At 50.2% G+C, this 27,403-nt stretch overlaps 1 protein-coding gene across 7 annotated transcripts in view; it reads right to left on the bottom strand.

Moving 5' to 3' along the window:
- The window catches only part of CNTFR (ciliary neurotrophic factor receptor), a 204,653-nt gene that overhangs the window by 34,358 nt on the left and 142,892 nt on the right, over positions 1 to 27,403 (bottom strand). For all 7 annotated transcript variants that reach the window (XM_071580445.1, XM_071580446.1, XM_071580451.1 and 4 more), the window contains one exon: positions 23,929 to 24,159. In XM_071580445.1, the coding sequence (XP_071436546.1) occupies positions 23,929 to 24,159 (231 nt within the window). The remainder of the gene's footprint in view (positions 1 to 23,928; positions 24,160 to 27,403) is intronic.

The following is a 27,403-nucleotide window of genomic DNA, read 5'->3' as shown; positions in this document are numbered from 1 at the left end:
GCATGTGTGGCCAGGGCACCTCCAACAGCTCTAGGGGCTTGGGGAGGCCTTTCCCACCCACGCAGAGAGCCTGAAATTTGCAAAACAAAGTGTGAAGCACAAACCAATTCAGTTACCCACGGCGACTGTTTTCACCTGCTCTAATCACTACCTTTGCAAGGTTGTTTTCATTTTCTTCCTTCCAAACTCCCCCCAGCTCTGCTCCACAGCAAGCACCTTACTAAATTCCCTTAATCTTCCCTTTAGGTCATACGCTATCTTTTAATCCTTTAATCAATTTTCCTCTGGACTCCCTGTAATTTATCGATGGTCTTTTAACAATGAAACCCCAGAAGCAAACAAACCTTCCCTGAGTGCATCAGCACCGGATCAGTGGCAAGAGCAGCATCGTTGCCAAGTCTGCCCTGAGAGCGATAACCTGGATACTCAGCACAGCCTCTCCCTTCTGATGGAGGAGAGTAGCTTGTCATGCATCCGCTGATTTGTTTACAACACAGAAGAAGTAAAAAGCACTTTGTCCTACAAAATATTATTATCAATATTTTAATTATTTCCTGAGGAATGGTGGGAATCCCTAGCACAGAGCTTCCCCAGGGTGGGCAACCTCCCTGCACACACTGACCACCACAGCTGGGTTGTCACCTGGAGACTCCAAAATCTCTTTTGGCAGGATGAGGGGGCCAGGATGCTAGAAGGGACATCACACACAGGTGATTGGGGTACTGCTGCTTTTTAAAGGAACACAACACACTGTGCATGCAGCAGCATTGCCCAGCACAGCGGGAGACCCTCCAGAGACCTGGAGCAGAGGGAGGGCACTGTACCCAGATACCCCACTGATGGGCTGGGACCAATTTCTGTCTGGCTTGTGGTCTCTGCAAGAGGCTCAGCACAGGATCAAGTAGTTTGGCAGAGAAGCCCAGGGCTCCTCTTTCTTCCTCTCGCTTTCTCACCCCTCCAAGGTCAAACAGTCCTGGACTCTCAATAAACTGTCGCAGGGGCTCCAGGGGATTTTAGGAGGTATTTGCTAGGATTTCAGCAGACCTGAAGCGTGACTTCACACGGATGGGGGGGGAAATACCCTAGAGCTTTGAAGGAACTGTTATTAGAATCACTGAAGGATTTTGCTCTGCTCTCTGAAGCACTGCACAGAAAATTACAGGTGAAGAGCAAGCCCTTTGGTCTGGACCTTGCCAGCAGTATCAGGATGCTGTGATATCCTGGCTCACATGAGCCCCACTTCTCTATCATGGACCAGAAGCACTCTGCAAATGCCTCCTGCAATAACGACTCTCATCTTGATGCACAGAGATGGCTCAGAATCCTTCAGAGATGAGATGAGCAGCTGGGACAGGTCTAAGAGCCAGGGCTTGGCTGCAGATGAGAGCTGTGAGGACGTGCTGGCAAAAAGCAGAGAGAGAAGAGCAGTATAGGTCTACCCAAATAGGTTGCCATCCTCTCCTGGAGCACAAAAAGCTGATCTGGCTGGGTTAGTAGCATGGCAGCTAGATCTGTCCCATGGTGTAGAAGTCACCAGCAGCATGGGAAGAAAGACAAAATGCCTGGAGTAAATGGGGAAATGCTGTGATGCTGCCAAAGTTTTGGACCTTTCCAGTGGTGACATGAGGTTGAACCTGGTCAGGATCCAGTATGGCAACATCTGGGGTTTGTCTTGTCACAGGGAGATGCTGGAGGCATATCATTGGTACTTGCCCTGTGCCCAGAAAGGGGTTCACACGGATTTCTGGAGAGCAGATCCTACAGCAGCATCTATGGCATTATGGCAGAGCAGCTCAACCATGGCCCAACACAATGAAATACAAATGATTTTTGAGGTCATAGCTCCCACATGCATCTTGGTGGCTGTATCTCCTGATTTCTGCACTCATATGGGCTGGAAAGGCAAGAACTGGGCCAGGACTCACAGGGCAGACACACAGTCTTTGTTTCTCCTCCCATGGGGATGCTTTACTTGGACCCTTGGGGAAGTTTGTAGCTCGAAAGCAGTCCTCGTCATGAGCCAAATGGGTTGCAAATGTATTGGCATGTGTTGTGTCATCTGCAGTGGTTAATCGGATCCATTTTCCAAGGAAGGGGAAAAGGAGGAAGAGGAGGGGAATGCTTAAATCTGCAAAACAAACATTCACCACCCTTCCAAAGCACTACACCCAAGGCAATAGATTATTTATGAAAGTTAGGTCTGGAGCTATAACCTGCAAGGGCTTCTCTCAAAAATGCAGCTGGATTCAGATGTCAAATCAAAATCCTTAGCACTTAATACCTTCAATCTCTGTACACAGAATGGATGCGTTGCTGGCCCCAGTGGGGTTATCATCAGATTTGTCTCTGATTTCACCAGCAGCCCCATTAACATACTAATTCCTGCTACTCTGGGAGGGGCCAGGAGACCTATCTTCCCAAGGACACCTACAGCATGCTCCAGCTCTGAGATGTTGCAGGAGTTGGCTTCCCATGTGGTATTTGCTGCAAAGCTTAGGAAAAGTGACACATGGGACAAAAGCACCCTGTGCCACCTTACAGACAAGGAAATGGAGGTACAGAGCAGTCAATGGATGGCTACTGAGGATGGAGAGGTTGACAGAGGGTCCCTGTTAAATCCCTCAGCCCTGAGTGTAGTTCCCCATATGTCCTGATGAACCCAGCTGCTCTGTCCACCTCTGCCCACATGTAAGCATTGCTGGGCTCAGCACCCATGGGTGGCTGAGCTGCCCAAGCCCCTGCCTTCTGCCTGGCCCCAGACAGGGCTGGGAGATCTCTCCTCGTCTGCCTGGCTTCCCTGCAGCCCAAGCAGATGTTCTGGGTCCTGTGTCCCGGGACAGATCCCGGCTTGATTTATTGCTGAACATGACTTCTGGAGTTTGTCAAAGGCACCCGCTCCCCCTCCCCTGACTTTTCCCACACCCTTCCCATTTTGTTTTACGTTCACTTTGTGGTCTCCCCACCACAGCTTGCAATAAACAGAAACTCATTTCCAGTATAAACAACTGCACACTCTGCCCCAGCGATCCGTACAACCCTGCCTTTTCTGCTCTCCACCCCTGCCTGCTTTGGGTTCTGGGAAAGCAGTCTCTTCCTTCTGGATTTTTGCACCCCCCCAACCTCCTGGCCCTTTGCATTATTTTTTTTCTGAGATTTATAACATGCCAGCCAGAGCTGGATTGGTCTATCCCACTCCACATCACGTACGTGCTATTAAAAGTAACTCTACCAATAGATCTTGGTAAGGAAAGCCACCTGACCTCTGCCTGAGTTTAGAGTTTACACTCAAGATGGGCATATTAGCCCCAATATGGCCAAAAGCCTCTCAAGATGTGGGATGCCTCTCAAGGCATGAATCAAGGCAGGAATTAAAAGACTTGAGGCAGACTGAAGTGTGTGGGGCAGATCTTGTCGTCCCCGAGCTCTGAATCAGGAGACACACCAGCCTGATGGGACCCAAGCCTGGTGAGAAACTGCAGGAATGACACAGAGAGCTGGACAGTCACCTCTCCGAAGGGCTGGGCCAATGCTCTCAGTTGTCTTTGTCTATCTTTAACCACTTGCAAGGGAACTGGCTGGGCCAAGCAGTCTGTTTCCACTCTTGCTGTGCTTGATGTGGACAGACAGGTGCCTGGGAAAGGCAAATCATGTCTTTCCTTTATATGGGCTACACAACTGTCTGCAGTGTTTCCATGGTTGTACAGGGAGGGTAGCCAATGCATGTGAGCTAGAAAGACCCTTAACTTTACAATCAAACGCCTTTGTCACCCTGTGTTGGTACAACGTGCAAATACAATTTGGCTGTGGCTTAGTGTTGTGGATCATGTGCTTGACCCCACCATCCTAACCCTCCACCTGCCAGCATGAACCCAAGTGGATGAAGCCAAAGATGTGTGGACTCAACCAATAAAAATGGTGAACACCATTTTGATGCCTGTAAGAGCTCACCAAAGGCTACAGAGGATTCCCTGCCACTGCAAGTTTTTATATCAGGGCTGAATGCTTTCCTGACAGTTCTGCTGCCCTTCAAAGAGGGATTTATTCAGAGCAGCACCCTGGAAAGGGCCACACAGCAGGACAGGCAGCAGCAGCAGACCCCCATGTCTTCCTCACATCCCACATCACAGGGATGCTGCAGGGGATGAACACATCTGCCTTTTCCCATGGCGCAATGATATTGAGGTCAATCACCCTGTAATGCTTGGGGACAAAGCTGCTTGTTTGGTCAAAGCTCTTTGGTTGCAATTTTATTCTTTATTACCCCTTTTTTACTTGCTACTGCCCTCTTCCTAGGACAAGCCAGCCCAGGATCACCAGTGGTCAGAAGTAAGTAATTTAATTCCAGGCAAGGAGCTTGTCAAAGCAGCCAATGCTTTAATTTTTGTTAGGAGATTAAGAAAAATAAGGAAATGAGGTGGGTGAGTGGAAATCTGAACCCAAGTGGTTTGGGGAGAGAATCCTAAGCCTCTGAGAGTGCTGGAAATATCCTTATCCCTGCTGTGAATAGATGACACCATGCTTGTACTACCACTGGCTAGGACTCACTGACAGCATGGCTTGTGCAGCCCGTCAGCTGGATTTTGGCTGCTTGTGCTACATCTCTGTTGGTTTTGCCCCATTTGGGATTTTCAATGTTGAAATGAACACCTTGAGGGGGCGGCAGAGCACTGAGGTGCTGGTGGAGGGCTGCAGCACTGCACCAGGAGCTTCACATCTACAAGAAGATCATGTTGATTTGGAAAAAAACCCCCACACATGTCACTTACAGGGTCATTAAGCCTGAGTGACTGTCTCTGCATGCAGAGTAAGAGCGCAGGCAGAAACTGCAGTACTACAGAAAACCCACCACAAAGAACCCAGGGAGCTCCCAGCCACAGCTCCTGGCATTTGACCACTCCCAGCAGCTATTCCAAGCAGGTGATTTTGCCCATCTTGTCTTGTCCTCAGAGAGCAGCTGATGCTGATCACGTCTGTAATGCTCCCAAGACAACCCAGTGGGCAGGAGCTGGACTAGACTGGTATCTCCAGTCACCCACTCTAATGCATGAATGCGCTAGATTAAGCCTTACACACGCTCCTTGATGCAAGAACCAGGCTGCAAGCTCGTCTCAGGGAAGCTAGGCCCTAACAGAGGAAACTGCTCTCCAGGTGGTTTAAATTCCCTCTAGCAGGAAGTGACAAGAGATTTGGTAATGCGGATCCGGCTTGGTGCAGCCCGTGCTGTCTGTGCAGCAGGTCCAGCAGATGGTCTGCCCATATTTGACAGGAAAGCTGAAGGGCATGGGAGGTTGCCCCTGCAAAATGTCCAGTTCTCATGGAAGCACATGGACTGGGGGGAAACACTCTAAGAACTCCATGTACAAAAATCTCTGGAGTGGAGAAACCCTTCTGTTACATGTTGAGACTCATTTTATCTTGACAGCTTGGCTATTATCTTGCATCACATATCCATTTGTTGATAGCATGTCATGACATGGCTGCGTATTGTGATGAGAGAAGTTCATGTTGTAGGCAGTTGTACCATGGCAGAAGAGTTACAGCCAGCTACAAGGAGCTGCACGGGTCTGACGGATTCCCTAATAACAAATCCATAGCAATGGATTAGCTGTCTATGGAGATAGCTGGCAACGTTTTATCACCCCTTCACACCCCATTGATAAAACCACTCTTGGTATGAAGGGTGGCCAAGAAACTGCTCAACTCTCCCATGGATAAGCAGCTGAAGCTGTGTCCCCAGCCGACTGGAGCCCATTAGCTTTTTTGCTATCCACCCAAACCAGGCATCTAAGTGTAGTTAATCACTGCAAGCGTCGAGGCAGGAGACAGCCGGGGCGGCCCAGGCCCAGCCCAGCTCGCTGACCCTGGGGAGGAATGCAGCTGACTCACGCCATGGGAACCTGACCTCCGTGGAGGCTCCGTGACCGGCTGAGATCACAGATATCCACCTCCTGGCACTGTGGCTTCCAGCAGTGCTGCAAGCAGCACGGTGTGCCCTTGTGGCTCATGGCAGCTCCAGCCTCTAACCTCACTGCAGTGATGCTCTTTAGGCATCCCAGTGTGTGATGCACACCCTGGCACAGCACCTGTCTTCCTTGCTCTGTCCCTGCTCAGGAGCACAGGCAGCAATCCTGGCTTTCTTCAGCATGATACTTTCAGCTAGGAAATGCTCTGAGTGTGCCAGCTCTGGAGTTCTGCTGCCTCCAATTCTCCTTCAAGTGACCCACAGGGTACTGTTAGAGCTGCTGTTATGGTGATTTTTATTGAAATCAATATCTTCTGTGTAATCCCTGAAGCGCTTGCTACTAATAACCTCTCATCCTCCCAGCATGCCTTCAGTGGTGGTCAGGTTTGCTTTACTCTGCAGCACTACGGCCCACAACACTTCTCCTTTGCAACTCCACCTCTGCTCATGCCACTTGGGAGTGATGCTGCTTCCACCCTGGGTGCAATTCAACCCTTCCAGCAGTAAGTACCTGTGGGACTCAGATGATATTTAAGCTTCTGGACACTGTGATGGGAGGAGAAAACCCTGAAAAATCTCATTTTCAAAGACTTTTTTTTAAGTGTCAACCCCATGTGGGACCTGATAAAGCAAATCCCAAAGTGTCTGGGTTGAATAGCAGATTTCAGGTTCAGCATGTGGCTTTTTAATCCCATGTCTACAACATCCTCATTACTATTTGCATGCCCCGGCTCTGCATTTTTGGCCACGTGATTGCCAGGAAGAGGAGGGGTTTCTCTGTCTGGAGTTTCTCAGCGCAGTGCATGGAAGAAGTCTGGGTCACTTGGTCACCTGCACCAGCAAAAAGGGGTATGGGAACCCCTCAGGCATTGATGCAATCCTGCTAACCACACAGAGCACAAAGAAATACCTTGGCTTACTACCATCTCCAAATTATAAGAATAAATCCTTTTCTGTTTCATCAAGCACATACATGTCCTTTTCTACCAGAGCTGAAAGACTTGGTGAATCTTCCCGAGATGGAAGTGTGGCTCAGCCTGACAGACATAGGGTGACAGTCCTGAGGCTGGGGACCTGCCAGCATGAGGCATAGCCCTGAGGTGACCAGACAGGGACCCCCACAAGCACATGCTGCTAAGCCAATCCTTGCTGCCAAGCACCGTGCCAGGGATGCTACAGACCCTTGTGGGAACAGCCACCCAGAAAAAAAGCACCAGCCACCATCTCCCTTCCTGAGTCCTCCCTGGCTACCCTTTCCCAAATCCCTCCCCAATGGCTTCACCAGGTTGTAAAAGCTAAAATCAACAGAGGGAAAAAGTGAGGCTTAAACTCGTCATCATGATGGCAAGATTGGTACATTATGGATTTCCCATGTCAAAATAATGGATCAAAACTTGTGCTGCCACCCTGGCTCCAGAAGGGCACGGCTGCTCCTGCCCATGGTTTATGTTTGATGAAACTGAGTTAGTAGCGTTTTTATCTGTCAATTAGGAACCATGAAACAGTTATTAAATAGAGTCAGAGCCCTCCTTGCTGCTCTCCTGGGCAGTGCAGGAGACACATAACAGCCTTTAATGAAGCATTAAGCAGCAGCAGTTTTGTTTCTGATAGGATTGGACATGATAAGCCAGCGAGGCATGGCCAGATAGGGGGAGCAGGTCCCTGGCACAGTGGACACATACCAGCAGCTGCTATGGGGAAGATCAAGACTGAAATTCCTGCCCCTTGCCCCAGATAAAGTCTCTGTAGGACTGCCATCTCACCACATCTACTTGATGGAGAAAAGCAAGGGCCAGAATTTAATTATCTGCTTTTCCTGCTGCAACCCTGGTTGATTACTGTGGAGCCAGGAGGGCCTTCAGCTGTGAGCAGCAATGTTACTCAAGCCCCAAGGAGAAAAAGGCCTGGTTTAAATAAGTTTTAAGAGACAGGGACTGGGAAGTTCATGGGAAGGAAGATAACACAGGCACAACCCACTTCTGGAGGTCATCAGAGTCCAGGAAATGCTGTCACTGCCCTTCTGCTGCAGATGCGATGCCCTACAGCATCTTTCACTATGATGGCACATCCTGGGGCCAAAGTTGTCCCTCAGGCAAGGTTGGGATATCTACCTGAACTCAGAGTTCCTCTGCCCACGACTAGGTATAGGCCAAATTCTGGGCAGAGAGGTCATACTCCTGCAGAGACAGACACCCCAGGGAGGGAGAGAGCACTATCCTAGCATGGGAATGGGCAGAGGTGCACAGTCCCAGTGGCAGTGGGCACATTTATCCATCTACTTCCCCCCCCCTTGTGTCTCAGGGTTTGGTAAGCTCTTGCTCTACCCTGGTAGCTCTGCACCCACATCAGTCCCAGGAGGTGCATTTGCTCACCCACCCACAGCCATGCACCTAGCCCCTCCTTAGACATTGCAGGTAGTGCCCACTTGCAGCCAAGGAACCACCCAAATGGGGATGAAACAAACTGTCCTCCCAGCACCTTGTCCTGGGGAACATCATGGATCTGGCCATGCCAAAGGGTTTCAGACATTTGGGGCTGCTTTGCAGCTTGTTTGTTTACAACAGAAACAGGACAATAACAGCAGTGGTTTTTTGCTTCTTGGTGATTTTAAATGAAAGGTTGAGTTTCCAAGGCTTTTCCTTTTGGAGCTCCCTCTGATTTAATTAAAAACCTCATCAAACAAAAATAAAATGAGCAAAATCTTGAACACAGGCACTTAATTCTCTAACAAAGTTCAACAAAAATTTTCATCTGGCTCTGACTTCCAGGGCATTTTTCCAGAATTACCAGTGAACAGCACAACCTATTCATTTCTTCTTTCTGGGCAAACCCACTAGGAACTTGAAGATTAGCATCTCCCAGTGCAACAGTTTCTCACTAGCTCCTTCTCCGATTGCCACCCTTCAGAGAGCAGGAAGGAAATACACTGGCTCACTACAAACCAACACCATCACCCGTGTGTTCCCAGGGGCTTTTCAGAGTTCCAGAGTGTTTGCAAGACTAAGCCCTGTCCTTCCCTTCCAGCCCTGTGAAATGAGAGATCTAAGCTTTCCCTCCATGGAAAAATGTAGCTATAGTAACAAATCACTCAGAGCTATGAGGTAGTCATGGAAGTGATGGACAAGTTTTAGCGTGGCAGATGGGAAGGATGTTGATGAGCAGGATGCTGTGAGAGGAGCATGGAGGGTACACTGATGGGCACACTTCCCTAGGGAAACAGTCTTCTCCTGTATCCGCTGTCCTGCTTTGTGCCCATGCCATGGGGCTCTTTAATCCTCATTAGCAGAGGCAAGATGAAGAAGAAAACAAAGATATTGCTTAAGCAGTTGTGCTGCCTCTTCAACTTGTCTACAGAATAGAAGTGGGGAAACACTTGAAGTGGCAGGAGAAGCAACAGGATCTATGAAAGAGAAGGAATCCAGGAGACAGAAAAGGCACAGAGTTGTGTCTTCAGAGACCAGCATATCCAGGCCCTCAGGATTGCAAGCTGCTTCATTGAGAAAAATCTACCTTGGCCCCTGCACATTGAAATGGGTTGGTGCCCAGGGCAAGACTTTCACCACTGCCCCATAGTGCATTGCTCATGGCTCCAGGCAGCAGGGGAGCCCACTATCACTCAGGCTGAATTTCGTCCCTGCTTCCACTGGGAGCTGTGTGCAAGTCCCTGGAGTGATCTGGTACCAGCCACAGGAACCCTCACACACACCTGGGCTGGGCTGGGCTGCATAAGGAAAGATGCAGCAGGGACAAGGGAAATGGGAATCCCAGGCCATTCTGGATAGATGGTCAGATGTTTTCAGTTCCTTTCCCATCCTGACTGTGCCTGCAAAGTGGCCAGGATGGAGGGCTGCTGTGAGCGGCTGGAGAAAAGCACATCTGTAATCGAGTGCACCAACATCAGGATAGGGATAAGAAGCAACCCAAGTGGTTCTCCCCACTCTATCCCAAAAAGGATGCAAAATTAGGGTCAAATGCAGGCCAAAGTCCTTGCAAAGCACCTACAACCCTCATGTGGCTAGAGATCTTGGACTTTGCAGCCCTGGAGTAGCAGGATGCTTCGCTGCACCTCTTCAGCACAGAAACAGAGGCCCAAGGCTGTTCCTCAGGGATCAGCCTTTGCTTTTGGAAAGCAGGCAAGTAGCTAAACCAGGCTGGAGCCTGCTGCTGGTGCCACACTGCTGAGAGACAAACCCAGGGCAGCAATGCAGACATAAGACCTGTGGGGGCTGTTTGTAGCACTGGTGAAAAGGCTCTGCAAATGCCTCTATCCTAGCATAAGCATTCTCCAGCTGGCAAGAGGTGCTGCAGCTTGACCAGCTGTTCCATGCCTGCTTTGCACCCAGAAGGGATTCTGGGAGTGTGGGGAGGGAAGGTGGGCAACCCCTCCTCCTGTGCCTTCCCGACTTCCCTGAAATTTGCCCAAGATCAAACTCTCAGGGATTAGCAGCAGCCACATCCTGGTGAGAACAATGTTAAGGGATTATGAGATTAGAAATATCATTATGCTGAGAGGAATAACTCTTAATTCTTATCTGATTGTCTGCAGATGTCAGAAATCAAAGCACCTCTTTCATGCAAAGCAGAGAGTGCTGCCTGAGTGGTAGGACTCAGCCCCCGCCTAGCACCAGGAGAGCCAGCTCCTCCTCCTGCTAATATGCGCCTCGAATCGTGTTTGGCAGCAGCTGCCAGTGTGTTAGTTCCTTCATGGGGAAAAGCTGCTCAGCAGGAACCCAGGGCTGGGGCTGCATCCCCGTTTTCTCTCTCTGATGGGCTGCCAGCCCACTATAAGCTCACCTGTGCCTGTTGCATGCAGGGTGGTGGTGGAGAGTCTGGGATAGTGGGTGTTGCTTTACCCACAAAGCAGTACCACCTTGAAAATCCGCATCTCCAGATCACCTGCAAGCCCATTGCAGCCCATTTGCTATCCTATGCCACCAGTTCCTCCTGTCCTGGGCTGTCCTGCCATGAGCAGTGTCAGCACCTTTGGACATGGAACAGTGACCTGCAGGGTGCATGGCCACCCCTGTGTGATAGATACATGGATGTTCGTGCTCCCAGAAGGGTCAGACAGCTTCAGAGAGAGATAAACGAACCAAGTCTCACCACAAAACAGTGTGCTGCCCCACTGTACTCTCAGTGTCTGCCTTACGTCCAGCTGAATGGGCTTGGAGTCCCAGGGTTAGAGGTAGCATGACTGTCTCTGTGGCAGAGCTGCTCCCTGGGCTGGCCAAGCACTTTGTGTCACCTTGCCTAGGGAAGCAGCTCCTAATGGGGTGGCCCGGGAGGCTCTCCCTGGCCATTAAGGAAGATAAGTGCTTCTGGGCACGCTGTGCCAAGCTCCTGTCTGCACACTAGAGGCAGAGGTTTGTGCTGTTTGAAGGCACATTATCTCCATTCGGCTCCTCATCAAAAGCTGTCAGTCCCTCCTTTGGAGGAGGGCTGTAGGAGCTTTCTCTCCCTCATGTTAATGCTTACATGAGTATCTCCATCCTATCTCCCCTCTTCCTTTGCTTTCTCAGACCTGATCCATCTCATTCCATTTGATACATTTTGCCTTCTGCCTTCCCTGAGCTTTGTGGACACCCCAGTGCTGAGGCACCGTCTGGCTCCTCCAGACCAGGAGCAGGGTGCACACAAAGCCAGGGCATCATGGAGCTGGGCAAGGAGCATCCTAAGCAGGGACATACCACATCCTCCAAACACCCCAGAGCCTGCTGTGTTGCAGATTCTTCCTCACAGCCCTGCTCTGCACCACCAAACACCCAAGTCACATAATCTGATGAAAGAAACAGCTACTGTGAAGCTAAATCTGAAAGACAGGGATATGCACCTTCCTTAACTCACCAACCTGAAGGCCACAGGAGAAAATTAGTTCATCTCACCTGACCTCCTGGGTTATACAGGCCATTACATCCCTCCATTACCCCTCTATTGAGCCCAATAACTTGTGTTTGACTGAATCATCTTTCAGCAAGCCAGCTAGCCTTGCTCTGCAGATAACAAGAGACAGAGGAGCCGCCATGGCTTTTGGCAGTTTGTTCCAATGCTTAATCATTTTTTCTATTAAAAATATAAGCCTCATTTCTAATTCAAATGTGGTTGTGCTCAGCTTCCAGTTATTGGCTCTACTTATGCCTTTGCTTGCTGGTTTAGTATCCAGTATCTTCTCTGCTTGGAGGTAATTACCAATGGGAGTCAGGGCATCTTTCCAGCTTTCCTTGAAGGCAGTGAACAGACTATTTTAAGTCTTTCTCATTTTGGCAGTTCCCCCTGCTGCCTTTGCATCCTTCTTTACTTTCCTGGTTTTCCAGGGTCCTTCTCAAATCATGTCTTCAATAACATCATGGGAACAATCTGCAAGGAGCTACTATTGTCATTGTACATATGCAGCATTTGGCAGAGCTGGCTCAGTCTTGGATCCAAGAGCTGCCTTTTTGCCCAGCCTGTCCCAGTGCAAACTCACAGTTTGGGGCATCTTCATTCTAGTAACCCCCTGCAGGAGGTATCCTCTGTGTTCTCTGCAGTTTTTCTTTCTTCATCATAATTAAGACCAAGGTGTGTGGTAGCACAGACCTTGCACCACCACCACTCCTGGACAGCTGCTCTGCTCACCCCAAGCAAGCAGAGCAAGTGAGTGCTGAGGTTTGCTGGGAGTCACTGGGAGATGGGGAAAGGAGAGAGAGGAATGCTGCCAAGTGATACCTGCAATGACTATGTCTCACTACAGCTTTGTGAGCCTTTTAATGTAGGTGAAAAGCCCAAATTCTTTTCCACTTCTGAACAAAACCCTAAGCAAGCTTCATGGGCTGATTCAGGAGGCCTTGCACCACTATGGGTGAACACTGCCTTGGTAGCTAAAAATGAGAGCAGTGCTCCCCACCTGGAGCCTTTGGAGATGGGAGCATTGTTGGTGTGCTTATGCTGCTCTAGCAAAGCAAGTGGTGTATGCAAAAGCCATGTCACAGCCGCCACTTCCAGCAAGGAAGAGCCAGGTGCCCTTGCACAGAAGCATTTTCCCACCTGCTTGACACTGATGTGAACAGCAAGGGTGGTCCCAGTACCAGCATTTCCCTCCATGCTCTTTTCTCCAGGAGTGCAAACTTCTGACTTTGGACCTTATTGAGCCACTTCCGTTCAATGCTTCAAGTCAGTTGGAAACGGGAATTCTCCCTTCCTTCAAATTCATGACTCTGTGAGAAGGCAGCAGAAGCAAACCCATGTGCAGGGCAGCCATATGGAGCTAGCTCTGCCTTCCTTGTCCAGGCAGCAGGAGGGGGAGGAAGAGTGGAAGAAAGAGCTGGGTGATGGAGGCTGTGGCAGAAAGGGGAATGGAGGCTGCCCATGAGTGATGCCTCCAGGCTGGCTGCCTGTGAGCTGTCCCATTCCATGGTGTGATATAGAAACACCCAGTCCTGTGCGATCAGAGTGTGCTACTTCCCTGGGGTGGGCTGCAATGTGAAAAGGAGTCCTGGGATTAGGGGTGCCCAATTTAAGACATCCCATTTGGTAAGCCTGGTAGAGTGAGGATAGCTCTGAATCATCAGTCTGGTTTTTGAGCCCAGTTGTGTGGCTTTGGAAAATTGCACCCCAATCTGTGCCTTAATTTACCCTTTCGTTTTTTCATTTGGACTCTTAACACTCTTGCTTCTCACTGAACTGGGGTTCTTCTCCCTGGCAGAGAGGGAAATGGGAGATGGCACAGGGTGACCTGTATCACCAGTGCAGCACTGGAGTCCATGCCCCTGGGTTTCAGTGAGGACAAAAAGGAAGTGGAGGAAGAAGCTGGTGAGGCAAAAGAGTCTTTTCAGAGGGAAGCTGCACCTGGCAGGTGACTCAGGGAAGTCAGGCACAGAAGGAAAGAGGAGCAGCTTGGGTCCAAATGCAGAGAACAGAGATGAACTCAGCACTGGAGGGGATGAGCATTAGGAAATTAATTAGGAGGCAGAAATGTGCTCACAACAGCCAGAGATGCTCCATGCCAGCATCTCCTCTTTGCAAAGGCTCATTCAAATTCATTGCACATTTTCAAGCAACAGATCTGTCCATTGTGCTGTGCCACGACACCACTGTGCACGGAGGGATGTTGCAGCATGCAGGTGGTGATGCACAGGTATGCACAGGCAGGCTGTTGTGTCCTGGACCACCACCTGCACAGAGACATCAGCACAGGCACCTTTCTGCCCAGCACCCTCCACTTTGTGCTCAGATGTCTGTGCAGCACTGGATGCATTGGGTTCTTACCTCATTGCAAGGATGGTTTTGGGAGCACATACTGCCTTGGGCACTTCTCTAGGAGAAGTGTGTGTTGGGACCTGTGGACCACACCATCAGCCTATACCCCACCATCACATGGAGGGATTCAGCAAGGCAGTCATTACCCAGAAAAGTGAACAGTACCATATCAACTGCAAAGACAACAACAGATGACAAATCCCAGCTTGTTCACCATCCACACAACATGTTTTACAGCTCCAGCCTGCCAGAAGCAGGCGCTGCTCAGACCAACACAGGTTGCACAGCATCCAGTAAGCAGCCAAAAGGCAGAGAGCTGCTTGCAGCCCTTTGCTTTCTTCCCATGACATGTGGCAAGCCACGCTGTGCAAGGCTTCTTCTTGAGGAACATGCAGAGCAACACAGAGCCACTCACACCGTTAAAACTGTGCAGAGGTAAAACAGACATGGTTGGGAATGCTCAGAACAAGACAGCCCAATATGAGAAAAAATACAGCAGAAAGGTCTGAGCTACAAGTCCTAACCTTCTCTTTATTTCTTGGCATCGACCCATTGAGTGGTCTTGCCTCCAGAGGTGGACAGCAGCATCCAGCTTCTCTTCCTGCATGTCCAAGCTCAGCCATGCAGGAAATCAAAATTCCCCTGTGAACCTGACTCTGGACCAGTCCTGTCTTTGTAGTTGCTCTGTTCTCAGCTGGGGCAAACTGCAGCACTAGGGAGTCACTGCTGGCCTCTGCTGCCATGAGTTTCAGTGCATGCACTGCTGTGTTCTGCTCTCTTCATGACCCCAGAGCAAGACCAAATTTCCCCATGCTGCCTGAAACATCAGGTTGTCATCGATGACTTGCTTTTGACAAACACCCTGCACTCCTCACTCCCCTGCATCACCAGCAGCCAGGCTGCCCAGTCTAGTACCCTGTGAGCTGGTGGAGAGAAGCACACACAGCCTGCTGTTAGCCATGCTCATCAGGCTGTGTATAGCTCCTGTCAGTGCAGAGAAGACCATCCTGGAGAGAAGACAAGCAGCCGTCACCCTAGGGATGGTATCATAAACCATTTTAACAAAGCATTTTTCTCCCCCTCCCCACCATCCCAACTCATGCAAATGCTGCCTTGTTTAGTTGGCAGAAAACAATAAAGACCCCCAGGGAGCACAGGAGGAGGAGAAAAGGGACATCTGTTTAGAGCATTTCTACTGCATGGTTCTCCCAGGCTATTTCTATCTCTTCTTGTCAAAATTTATCAACTGCGTAATTGTTTAAACAGCATTAAAGTGCTTGGAGCAAGAGCAACTGGAAATTGTCCTGTAGTTGCCGCTGGTACTGATGCTGACAGCTCAGGAAGGGACTGGGGAGAGAAGGGATCCATCAGGCATGGGAACCCTCTGACTCCTTTTCCGGGGAAGAAGACAGCACCCTGTCCTGCTAACAGGAGAAAAATAATCTCCCTTTATCCCAGTGCCCTTCCCTGCTTTCCAGACCCAAAATTCTGCTCCCTGTCTTCACCCACTGTTAGCACACATTTAGTCTGCTAAATTATTTACAGCAGACTCACTAGCTTGGGAAACCATAGCTAATGACAATGTCTTTCACACCAAAGTACCCCAGATCTTGCCCTGGTGCTGCAGAGCCCTTGCCTGGCACCTCACTGTCTGCCCAGGCTCTGCTGTAGTTCGCAGTCACCACCAGAAGTTTCAGAGAGACATGGAAAAGCACTGGGAACTGGAAAAAGATGAGGATTTGTTGTTGCCTGCCATCTCCTCTCCTTTCAGGCAGTAGGAATGTCGCCACACAGAATCTCATGGGGTCATCCCATCCCTGGAGACACTACCTGGCCTGGGTCCCTGCAAACATCCACACAAGCAATCGGTGACAGGCAAGAGCTTGTACCCTGTGCTGGAACCTTTTCTTTCAGCATCATCTGGGAAGGAAGCAGTGATATTCTTTAAATACCACAGCTGCATGGAGCTGTGGGTGGAGAAGGGAAAGCAATATTCACATGTGAAGCATCAAACCCTTTGCTCCCTGCCCTATTTCTGCAGTGACAGGAGGTGGCGGCATCCCAGCCAGTCCCTCTCCTCCCAGCACCCTGGAAGCTGGGGACACATCGCTGGTGGGCGGCAGGAAGTTTGCGCCAAATATTTTGACAAGGGGCACTTAGGAGCAGCTCAGACAAAATCCTTTCTGGCGCAGAGGCGAGTGCAAACAGAGCACCAGCATGTGTTCCCTCAGCTCACCCCAGCAGTCATGGTCCCAGCTTGTGGCCACCAACCCTCTGCCAAGGAGATTTGGTCTTCTCAGCCATAGGCATCCCTAATTCCTGGCACTGCACTGAGCAAAGATTGTGGGAAGCTGTTTAGACTGGACTTGGGCTTCTTTAATTACAGAGCTGTTTTTATCATGTTAAGCAGGATAAACAAACATCAGGAGAGCAGAAGAAGGATGTGCTGCCATCCACCCAGGACATAGGATGCTGGTGGTGAACAAGGCCTTCTGTATTTGTGCTAGGCAAGAACAGGGAGAGTTTCCCAGGAAGCTGCCAAGACCCAAAGCCCTTTTTCCTTTTCTCCTCTAGCCCAGCAGCTGGAGCTAGGCTCCCCCTTTATCCCATCCTATGAGCTTATTCCCAGTCCAGCTGCAGGAGAGGATGCACAGGGAGCCTCTGGGCTCATTTCACATGTAGGTCCAAAGCCCAGGATCACACATTCACTGAGAGGGTTCTTACATTTTGAGCAGCCCCTTTCTGATAGACACTCCAAACTCCTCTGGCTGGTTGGTTACTGGCAACCCTGGAACTCTGCCACCTGAGGAGGGTGGTGAAGGGGAGACCACTTTCTCCCCTTCTCAGCACCTTCACGCCATGAGATGCTGTGACTCAGGTGGACCTATGAACTCTCCATAGCACCCAACACAGCATGAGCTCATTGTTCAGTGTGGTCGAGAGCCACATTCCTTCAGGTACTGATGGGAACCTGCCATGGGATGTGGGATACTGGGCATGCTGTTCCCGCAGGCAGTGGCTCCACAGGCTACAGCATCAGCAACACCAGGGAAGAGCTGCCAGCGCTATGGTCCCATGCCATAGCACCTAATAAACGCCACGTGACACTTCCCTGGCCCCACCACCGCACACTCCTCGCCAGTCCCAGCTCTCCCGTGTGAAGCGGGGAGCCACAAGGGTGGAAAAAGGGATATTTTTATTGTTTCTGACACCGCCTGCCCCAGATTACCATGTTTTATGCAGTGAGCCAAAGAAGCATCACTCTGCTATGCTGCAGCTGGGCTGGTTGCCCAGCACGGCGAGGGAAAGGGCGAAAGGAACGCAATGGGGCGCGGGCATATGATGCACGGGTGCAAGCGTACGGGTGTGTGCACACGCAGGCCACGGGGCATGGCTTCATTCAGCCCTCCCCGCTGTGGCACACAGTATGCATCCCACTGAACAGGGCAGAAAGGTCGCCTGCTGCCTGCAAATGTGTTTGTTTTTCTAGTCCGGCTCCTAATTCGATTAGGACTAATTGCATTTGGGAGCGTGGTGGGGTTTTTTTGGGTGGGTTTTTTTTGGCCTTCTCCTTAAAAAGCTGGGATAGTGATTTGCATACTCTTACCCCATGTGCCTTTCCAGCTGCTGGCTGGGCCAAGACCCGAAATCTGGTCACTGGCAGTACAGTTCATCCACTGAATTTTCCCAGCCATGAAAAAACAGCACAGCATGGGGAGGCAGCAGTGGAGAGCCTGCATACCTCATGAAATAAAGCCTAATTTCAATGAACCAAGCACTCCTGAAAGCTAGTTGACCTCTTCTGTCACACTCCCTTTATGTGGCTCTCAGGAACTGCAGGGTGATGCCTGGCTGTAAGTTGCCCCAGGACTACTGCCCCTACCCAAGCTCCCAGTGCTCCACATCCCCTCATTGCTACTATATCCACGGCAATGAAAATAAGAGCTCTGGGGTGCACCTCCTAATGTTGGAATACCAGGAGTCATTTAAATTTATTAGCTTCATTCTTGTAATAAGCTTGGTCCATATTAATGTAGTCCTGCCCCAAGCACTGCCTGGGCACAGCCGTGGGGCAGACCTTGGGTGGGACTTTGCCCAAGGGGCAGGCATTTGGAGAATGAGAGGGATGAATTGCAGGGGAGGGTGTTCCTCCCTGCCAGCTGGCCCTGGTGCCAGGGAACGGCCACAGTTATGTTTAACTTGTTGCTCTCAAAATAGCCGAAGTTTACATCGCCACGGGAAAGGATTGGATAAGGTCATAGGGGAAAAATCCATCAAAAGGGCTTTTTAAAAAAAAACAAAACACACCAAGTTCTGTATCACAGATCACTGGATGCAAGCAAGGAAATATCTGCATATGCTGACCCTGAGCCCTGGCCTTCTCCATCAGCATCTGTGCGAGTAGCAGGAGTGCTGGCCTCACCAGAGGCACCCTGCTCCGAGGCAGAAGTATCCTCACCACTGACTGCCAGAGCCAGTCAAACTACTGTCCTCCCAAGCTGGCACATCAACAGCACCCTTCTGCAGTTTTTTCCACCAAACCAACCCATCAAAGAAGGTGGGCATACACCAGTCTCTGGCATTGCCTTCTTCCACTGTTTAACTGGTGTCCATCATGAGATGCTCCTGCCTGCCCTGGTGCTGCATCTCACTCCTGGAGAGCCAGATGTGCATGTTTTACATGGAGATGTCACTATGTTCTTTTTTAATTCTTTATTTTGGATAGGTGAAAAATAAAGCAACAACAACAAAAAATAGATGCAATCTTGCAGCACAACCCTCCAGTTGCAGCTGGAGCCCAGCTGGGAGGAATAAGACTTCTAAGAGAAAGGGGAGGCTCTGATTATTTATTAGTGGCCGATGTTTGATTGCTTGCTAATCAGTCCAGAGAACACACTCGGTTCTCCTGGCCTCCTCACTCACATGTGGTTCCTGTTGCTTTATCCCTTCCCCCCTCCCTCTCTCTGGTTTTGCTTTGTTTGTTTTTCGGATAATTTGGTTGTTTTTTCCATGTCATTTTCCGTCAAACCGCATGTTTTTTCCCCTTTCTCTCGCCAGGCATTGCAGTGACAGACATTGAGGAAGCAAGCCAGCTTGGGACTGCTTGTCCTCTGCAAGTCCCTTTTCTAGTCCCTTTCCCACCATTCATTGCCTAGGAGGCAGTGATGCCCATGGGGCAAAGCTAGGGCTGGCACCAGGCTACAAGACCCCACACTACCACTTAGACATGGAAGGTGACTCCATTGCCTGCATCCTGACCTGTGTCCCTGCTGCTGGAGGGGATTCTGCTATATTTCCTTTCCCATGCAGACTCCATCCCTGCCTGCACTCCAAACCACTAGGCAGCAGCCTTGCTAGGCAGTGGACAGAGCAATGAGGGTCAGATGAATGGCTGGCAGGGCTTGGGCATTCCCAAGGCCTGGCTAAAGGACAAATGGACAGAGCTGCTGGGCTGGGATGGAGATAAACAGATTAGAATGGGACAGAAGAGTGGGAGTGGAAGAAGGGTGCCTGCCCTGGCTGCCTCCCTCCCTCCCTTCTTTGCACACAAGGCCTCCCAGCTCCCATGTGCGCTCTCCAGCTTCTGGCAGCCTTTCCACTGCGCGTTTCCACTCTTCTCTGGCCCATTAGCAGTATTTTTGTAACATTCTGTAACGCACGGAGCCATGTGCCAAACCTCAAGAGTGCATTATTTCCCAACATCTTTGTTATATCCACCCCTAGGCCCTCCGGCTGCACGTTTCCAAATGCAGAACTGTGGCTTGTGGGGGCAGCCAGGAGCCTGGCACCATACTCCTGGTACCCAGAGCCTTCCCCTCCCTCCTGCCTGCTTCTGGTGCTCAGCCTCGGGTTCAGGCCAGGGATGCCAGGTCTGCAAAAAGACCTGGCCCCAACTCCTGCTTCTGGCCATACTTGGGTATCTGCTGCTCTTCAGGCTGCAGGGCAGTTGATCACTGAAAATAAACACAAGAGCATCCTGGCTGCTCTCCTGTGCTTCACCTCATGCTCAGCAGCCTGAAAAAAGAGGCAGACCAACAAGTCACTGCTTGAGGTGCCCTGGAAGAGGCTTCCCTAGAGAAGTGTCAGATTCCCCCAGCCCAACTTGTGCTAGGGGTGATTCATGCCCTGTAGATGGGTGATTTGGGACCCTTAGGGATAACGAAGGCTGTGGGTCATCATCCCCGGATGCACACTGTCCCACTGTATATGCACCAGTGTCCCTATTTCTGCAGGGGATGAGACAGCCCAGCTATCTCCCAGCCCCTGCAGGGTGCTGCTGGGCTCCTGCCCACATCCCCCATGATATGGACCTGGGTGTCAAACCCCACCGTGAGGACCTTCCTCTCTGCCTGCTGAAACACACCAATGAGAAACCTTCATACACTTGTGCTCATGCCATTATGTAGCATCCTGGCCCCTTCAGCATGAAATCTCCACCCCAGATATTCTCAGGTATCCCCATAGCCACCAACACATCCCACCAGATCCCCTTGGTCCTAGTGGGCCAGAGCCATTACAGACACCACCACTGAGCATGGTCCAAATGCTGATGCTGAAGCTTCCCCATCTCTCCCAGCATCTCCCCTTTTCCGCACAATCTGATCCCTTTTAGCTATTTCCTAAGCTGTGTTCCAATTCTCATACTACTCCACATTTTCTCTGGTTTAACTCATAATTTCCCATGTGGCATCATAGCAAATACTTCACTGAAGTCAAGACAGATTACATCGACCATATTTCTGGGCTTAGAAAATCGTTTTCCTTATCAAAGAGAGTTATCAGGTTAATTTGGTGTGATACATCCCTGGCAAGTCCCCCTTGTATTTTTCTCCCATTTTCCATTTGTCTCCACGTCTTTAATTGCTTCCTCATCCAAGCATGCCCCACAGCCCCACTGTGTTGTGGGGTCAGGCTGTCTGATTGGGACTTTTCATTCTCTCAGGCACAGGAGACACACTGCCTCTCCCCACAGCACTGGGTACCACCATTGACCTCTCAGCTGCTAATGAGCCTTGCTAATGAACAGATGTCCTCACATGGGGATAAGGTGCTCTCCAAGCCTTCAATGTATTGTCTTCTTTGAAGGTGTCTCCATGACGAAGGATCATCTCCAGGTTTTATCCTTCCTCCTCTCCCTTAGCCTCTGCTGCCCTCGCTCGCACCATCGCCACTCAGGCCTGGCAGGGTTCATTTGGTATCTGGCTCTGCTGAGCTTACTTTTAATCTCCCTTGAAACCTGTCTGCAGAGCCAGCTCTGCTCTTCTCTCCTCATTTGCTCAGTATTTATAGGGCTAACCCCCCTTTTCATTTCCTCTGCAAGGTCTCACTCAGCTTGACTCCTGGCAGGTCTCCCCTTATCCCTGTGCTTGCTGACCTCCATGACAGAGCTTGCTTTGTTAATTGACACCTTTTCCTGGTCCTCGACCCCTCTCTGCTCCAGCTCCACAGCCTTCCTGTGGTTTGTATGCTCAGAAGCACCCCTGACTTGCCTGTGGGGCACACTTTAGGTACCATCATTTATTTAATGAGATCCCCAGGACTTCTCCACCCACAGCCCCCAGCCCCTCACTCTCACTGCAGTCAACTTTCTTGTTGCCCCAGTAAAAGAGAAAAATGCAGCCATAGGCCTGTTTTCATTTAATTTCCCATGCAGTTGAAATGAAACAAGTCCAAGATCCCTCAAATCCCAGGTTTGGGCTCCCAGTGCACCCAGCTGCAGCAGGGATGCTACCACAGGGCCATGCTGCAAACCTCCCATGAGTCACCAAGCTCCACCTCCAAGCCGAAGCCCATCTCCATCTCCATTCCCATTCCCTCCTGGAATGCTCCCAAACCCACTCCTTTGCATGAAACCACACCCACACACCTCCAGGGAATCAATCACTCCCAGCAGAGCAAGGAAACTTGGGGCAGGGATGTGGATGCAGGCAGGGGTTGGGGGTGGTACTGCTGGGAAAAGAAACGTCGTGGAGAACATTAAATTAAAATCTAGGCAATTAAATTAATTACTACTAAAAACGTCTCACCTGATTAGTTGCTTGCACAGTTAATTGTGTTAACAACACCAGACATTTGCTTATTTATTTGTCACCCTATCTCCTGGGGCTGGTGGGCCCCTTCAGTGTCCAACTGGGCTCTTCAGCTGCCCAGTGCTCAGGGGGACTGTGAGTGCTCAGCAAGTGGGAACACACAGTAATAGGAAACAGCAGGATTTGGGCTCTAACGCTGAGCAATTCCCACGGGTCCCTGGGCGGATTGACAGGGATTACTATTAGCGAGGTGCTTAGCAGATGGAAGAGCCATTGCGGAGTCACAGCGATGCCACAGCTGCAAAGGAGGTGGCTGGATGCTGCAGCCTCCTCCCCCTCCCCTCGTTTCCTGCAGACCTGAGCTGCAGCCCCCTGTGCACTGCCACAGCCTAGGACATTTCCTTAGAAGGGACCTGGTCAGCATGTGCCCAAGCATAGGAGCTGCACAACCTCCCTGTGCTGTTGCCCACACTGCACCCTGCTCCTGCCTTTTCTGTCTCTGAACTACCTGTGAACACTCCCTCACTCCAACAGCCCAGTAAAGAGGCCCCTGACTCATGTGCTAGGCAGTGGTCTTTTTGTCTGCCGTGCTTCCAGCCTCCACACCTATTTGGTGCTGTAAGCCCTGCCCTATGCTGACTGCTTCCCCTCTGTTTCTCACATTGCCTTTCAGCTTCTCCTAGTACCCCTTCTCCTTGGCCCACATGCCAAGATCCCTCCCAAATGACCCTAAACCATAAGTTGGGCACTGTACAGCATCTCTAAAATTCATATCTCTTCTACAAGTGCAGCAAACCCCTCCTACCTGATTTTCAGGGCTTACGCAGACCCTGCTGTGACCCTCTGCCCCCAGACCATGGTCTAGGTTGGAAACATCCCCCTGGCTTGGATGAAAGGGGTGGAAGGTGAGACAAGGAGTAGAGACAGGCTCTGCTATGTCTTCCAAAACTGGAAACATACAGCCAGCTACATGATGCATCCCTAGATGGCAGAGCTTCCAGCTGGTGCCTTGCAGTACCCTCTGCAGCAATCATCCCACAGCCAGCTATGCCAACTGGTGCTCCCAGACACCCACCGCTGCCAGTTGCAGACACTGTACTGTGAAACACACAGTTGCTATCAGCTGTATAAACACAGCAGCCCCCAAAACACACAGCTGCTGTCAGCTCTCAGCATCATGTGAAATACAGCACAACTCTTATCTCTCCCCCGTGGAGACCTGTGAATCGGCACATCTCGCACTTAAGAGATGTAAAATGCTGGGGAACATAGCTGTCGTCCAACATTCCATGATCCTGCAAACACATATAGATCACCAACACCTTTTGGCTGCTCCTCCAACCAACCATGTTGCAATAATCCCAGCCAGGACTTCTCCTTCCTGACAGCTCAGACCCAATTCCTTCCACCTATGAAGATGCCTGTAGTGGCACAGGGCTGGATGAAGAAGGTACATTCCTTCCCAAATTATTCCTTAAGTGATTTGATGCAAAGTTTGGCAAAGTTTGGCATGGAGGGACTGATTCCAGCCAGCATTTTGCTGGGATTAGTAAGTCACAGGGAGTTCATATGGTGGTGTGCAGCCAACAACCCTATGTATGGAAAGTAAAGGGCTTGGCATGGCAGGAGGGGACTGTGAGGAGTCAATATGGGAGCATAGACTGTGGCTCTGTCCCCCTCAATGTGACATGCTGGGGTACTCACTTCCCATCCTCAGGTAGGTCTGGTATTTGAGGTGCCAAGAGGAGCCCTCATAGCAGGCGTAGTGTCCGTTCTGCATCAGGTCCACATTCTTCAGGATCAGGTAGGACCCATTCAGGCGGGACTCATCAATGTCGGTGCCGTTTACTGTCCAGGTCACGGCTGCATCCCAGTCCATGGAGCCACACTTCATGGTCACATCTGCTCCTACTCGCTCGTATTGGATGTGGGTGACTGTGGGGAGGAAGAAGAGAAAAACAGGTGAGCTTGGAAAGGAGATCTTAACATCTCATCTAGGAAGTAGGAGAAGGACTGGGGAATGGACTGACACTGTGTTGGTGGCCAGGGAAGTTCAAATTTTCTTCCTGGCTCCAGTAATCATTTATTTTAACCTTAGACTAGAGTGGACCAGCTGACAAATACCAGGGGATCAATATTCATGGACCACCTCCACCCACAGCATGGTTTCCTCTGATCTTTACCACAGAAAAGACATATCAGGGCTGCATGTGTGGCTCACCAGTCAAACACCCCATAGTATGGCCAAACACACACATCAGCAAGGCAGTGCCACTCCTGTATCTGCTTGTCTTGTTAGAGGACACAAACCAAACACATGTATCAGAAACTCCCACCAGAGAGATGACAGAGGCTGGGGACTTGTCACCAGCAAACTTCATGTATTTCCTAGCAGAGAGGGGAAGCAGGTACCTCTCCTTGCAATTCCCTACACAGGAAACCAGGTAGGAAGACTGCAACCTAACCATGCCATACTCTGGAAAGGGGCAGCTGCTTGGTGCGTGCAGTGCTGTTTGTCTCTCTGTCTGGGTTTTCTTCTCTCACCACAATAACATGATGCCTTGCTGAGCTGTTCGATGTAGCATCTTACGAGTGAGGCATCACAGCTCACTGGGCACCAGCTGCCTAATTGAATTTTCTCAGGTTTCTGGACAGGAGCTGGAGCTGACATTCATTAATGATCCTTAGCAATTGAATATTTCCCATGTTGCTACATTTGGCTGTGCTGAGTGCCATGCAGCAAGGATAAAACCATGTGTGTGTGTATGCATGACGCGGGGTGAAGCAGGATGGGTGGATGAGTGGGAGATGAGGTTCCTTCAAGGCTTCATCAAGATTTTGTGCACAGACAAGGGCAGTTCAGTTCTCAAAATACTCCTGGGCTTCAAAAATACATCTGACAAGGTGCTTTCCAAGGAAACTAAGCAACTCTGACATATGGGAAAGTCCTTGCAGGGATTTATAGCAGCTAAAGGTCACAAGACCAAAGGTGAGAGCAAGGTGTCAAATGTAGCAGTAGAAGACGTCATCTGGTGAAGTTTGACAGAGATGAGAGCTGGATGAGATCTGCCCAACACCCCCATAACTCACAGGTAAAAAAGGGGTCAAGGCAGGGAGAGAAAACAGGGTGCTGCTGAGGCTGTCAGGGCAGCCAAATCACAGCTGAGTCCCAAAGTGCGGCAGAAGGACAGCGTGGTACAGACCCAGCAGACAGTAACCCTGTGTCAATAAATGCATAGTGGGATGCACACAGGGAATATGAAGCCTTGCTTTCCCTACACACCCACGGTTCTAAATGCGCCACGGCCTCCACAGAAACATATCTCAGAGTCATCACACTCACTTCGTTACAAACATCAGCTCGGTGGTGGCCAAGAACCCAAACTCAAAAAGGAAAGCACTGTAACCTAAAAGCCATGACCAAACCTGTCCATGCTAAGAGTACAGCACCCCTACAAAAGAGCAGAGGAAGGAAACAGGAACAGTAAAGGCTGGACACAGACTCCACATAAGGACGGTTTAGTAAAATCAGACCCTTTATCTGTAAAAGGAGACAACCAAGCAGAGATGTGACAGACACCTTAGCAATGACGAGTAACATGAAAGGACAAATAGAGAAGGACTGCTTGTTCTTTCTCCTAATAAAATAAGAAACAGCAAAACAAGCAAAAGAAAGTGGGGCTTTTGCTCAAAATGTGATGAAGCTAGAGAAACCCATGTCCACCAGATGCTGTCTGTGGATGTCAACATCTGCAGCAGAAACAGGAAGTAAATGAATCCATAGCATAAGACACCACCACCCAGGGCAGTAAAACACCAAGCAATTCAGTGAGCCTGGGGAGGCTGCAGGCAGCTGATAGTGAAGCGGGATGGGAAAAGCACCCTCCAGGCTTGCCCTGCTCTTTTCTTCCTCTCCAGCCATCAGCTCCTGGGTCCCACTGATAAGCGGGATCGCATGGGTATGATCCATCCATTCCTTGTGTGAAAGCCCACAGCCTGAGTGCATCTGCAAAGGAGGGAGCCCCAGGGTAGAGCTGGCCCTGGAAGACTCCCTGGAAGGTCTCAGCCCTCCTGCAGACGGTCTGTCAGAACACCTACTTCTGACAAGGATACAGCACCTTTGGGGATGCTACCTCTGCTGGAAAAGGGGGTGTTATGAACAGACAGGGTAAAACAGGGTTGTAGTGAGTACGATGCTGGAGGCATGCCTCAGAACCACTTCAGACACTAGCCAAGGCTAGGGACCTTTGGTAAACTGTGCTGATCAGGAAAGTGTATTTCAAGATCTTTAAGAAGCTGAGAGCATATACTGACAGGCAGAAAAGAAGGAAGAACATCTAAGATGAGGCATCTGTGTGAGGAGGGTAGCTGGAACGGGACCAGATAAACAGACAGATAGGCAGAAGTGGAAGAAGATGGCTGAGTAGATGGATGAATTTGTGTGCTGACAGACAGATGGACAGCAGGCTGGATGGGCACAGATGGGATGGAGGGAAGGAGGGATGGAAGGACAACAAATCACAGTGGTGTTGGGTGGATGGATGGCTGTTCAAATGGCTGTGGAGGTGGATGGATGGATGGATGGATGGATGGATGGATGGATGGATGGATGGATGGATGGATATAGTTGGGCAAATGAATGGATGGATGAACAGATAACTATACAGATGTGTGGATGGCAAGATACTGATATCAAAGTTTAAATAATCCTTTAAATATTCATCTCCAAGGAACAGAGGAAAGCTCTGAGGAGCCCAGCTCTGCTTCCCAGGACTGTGGCTGAGAGCTCCTCTGTAGCTAGTGGCTTAAGGACAAAGATAGGAAGGAGGGAAAGGCACCTTGAATTATTTCCTATTTATCCTTAAACACAGTGTAAACACATCAGCATTCATTCAGATGGGCTGAGGGAGCCATTCCTGAAAGACAAGTCTTTGAAAGCAATGCTCCTTTCCAAGGCACTGATTTAAGGATCCTGATGAAGGAGAAATACAAAGCACAGCTGCAGAGGAGGCACTTCTTCCAGCAGGGTTTGCTGAAGATCTTACTGGAGCAGAGACAGTCCCCATGTCCTTCCTCACCCCATTCCAGGTGTGGGAGTTTCCACTCAACCACACTGCTGTGCAAATGTCTAGCAGCTCCTTTGGGAAAGGGCACCATGTGGGCAGCTCCCCCAGAATGC

This window comes from Pithys albifrons, chromosome Z, assembly GCF_047495875.1.
Source record: "Pithys albifrons albifrons isolate INPA30051 chromosome Z, PitAlb_v1, whole genome shotgun sequence".
Classification (NCBI taxonomy): Eukaryota; Metazoa; Chordata; class Aves; order Passeriformes; family Thamnophilidae; genus Pithys; species Pithys albifrons.
This window is presented reverse-complemented; position numbering and strand designations above follow the sequence as displayed.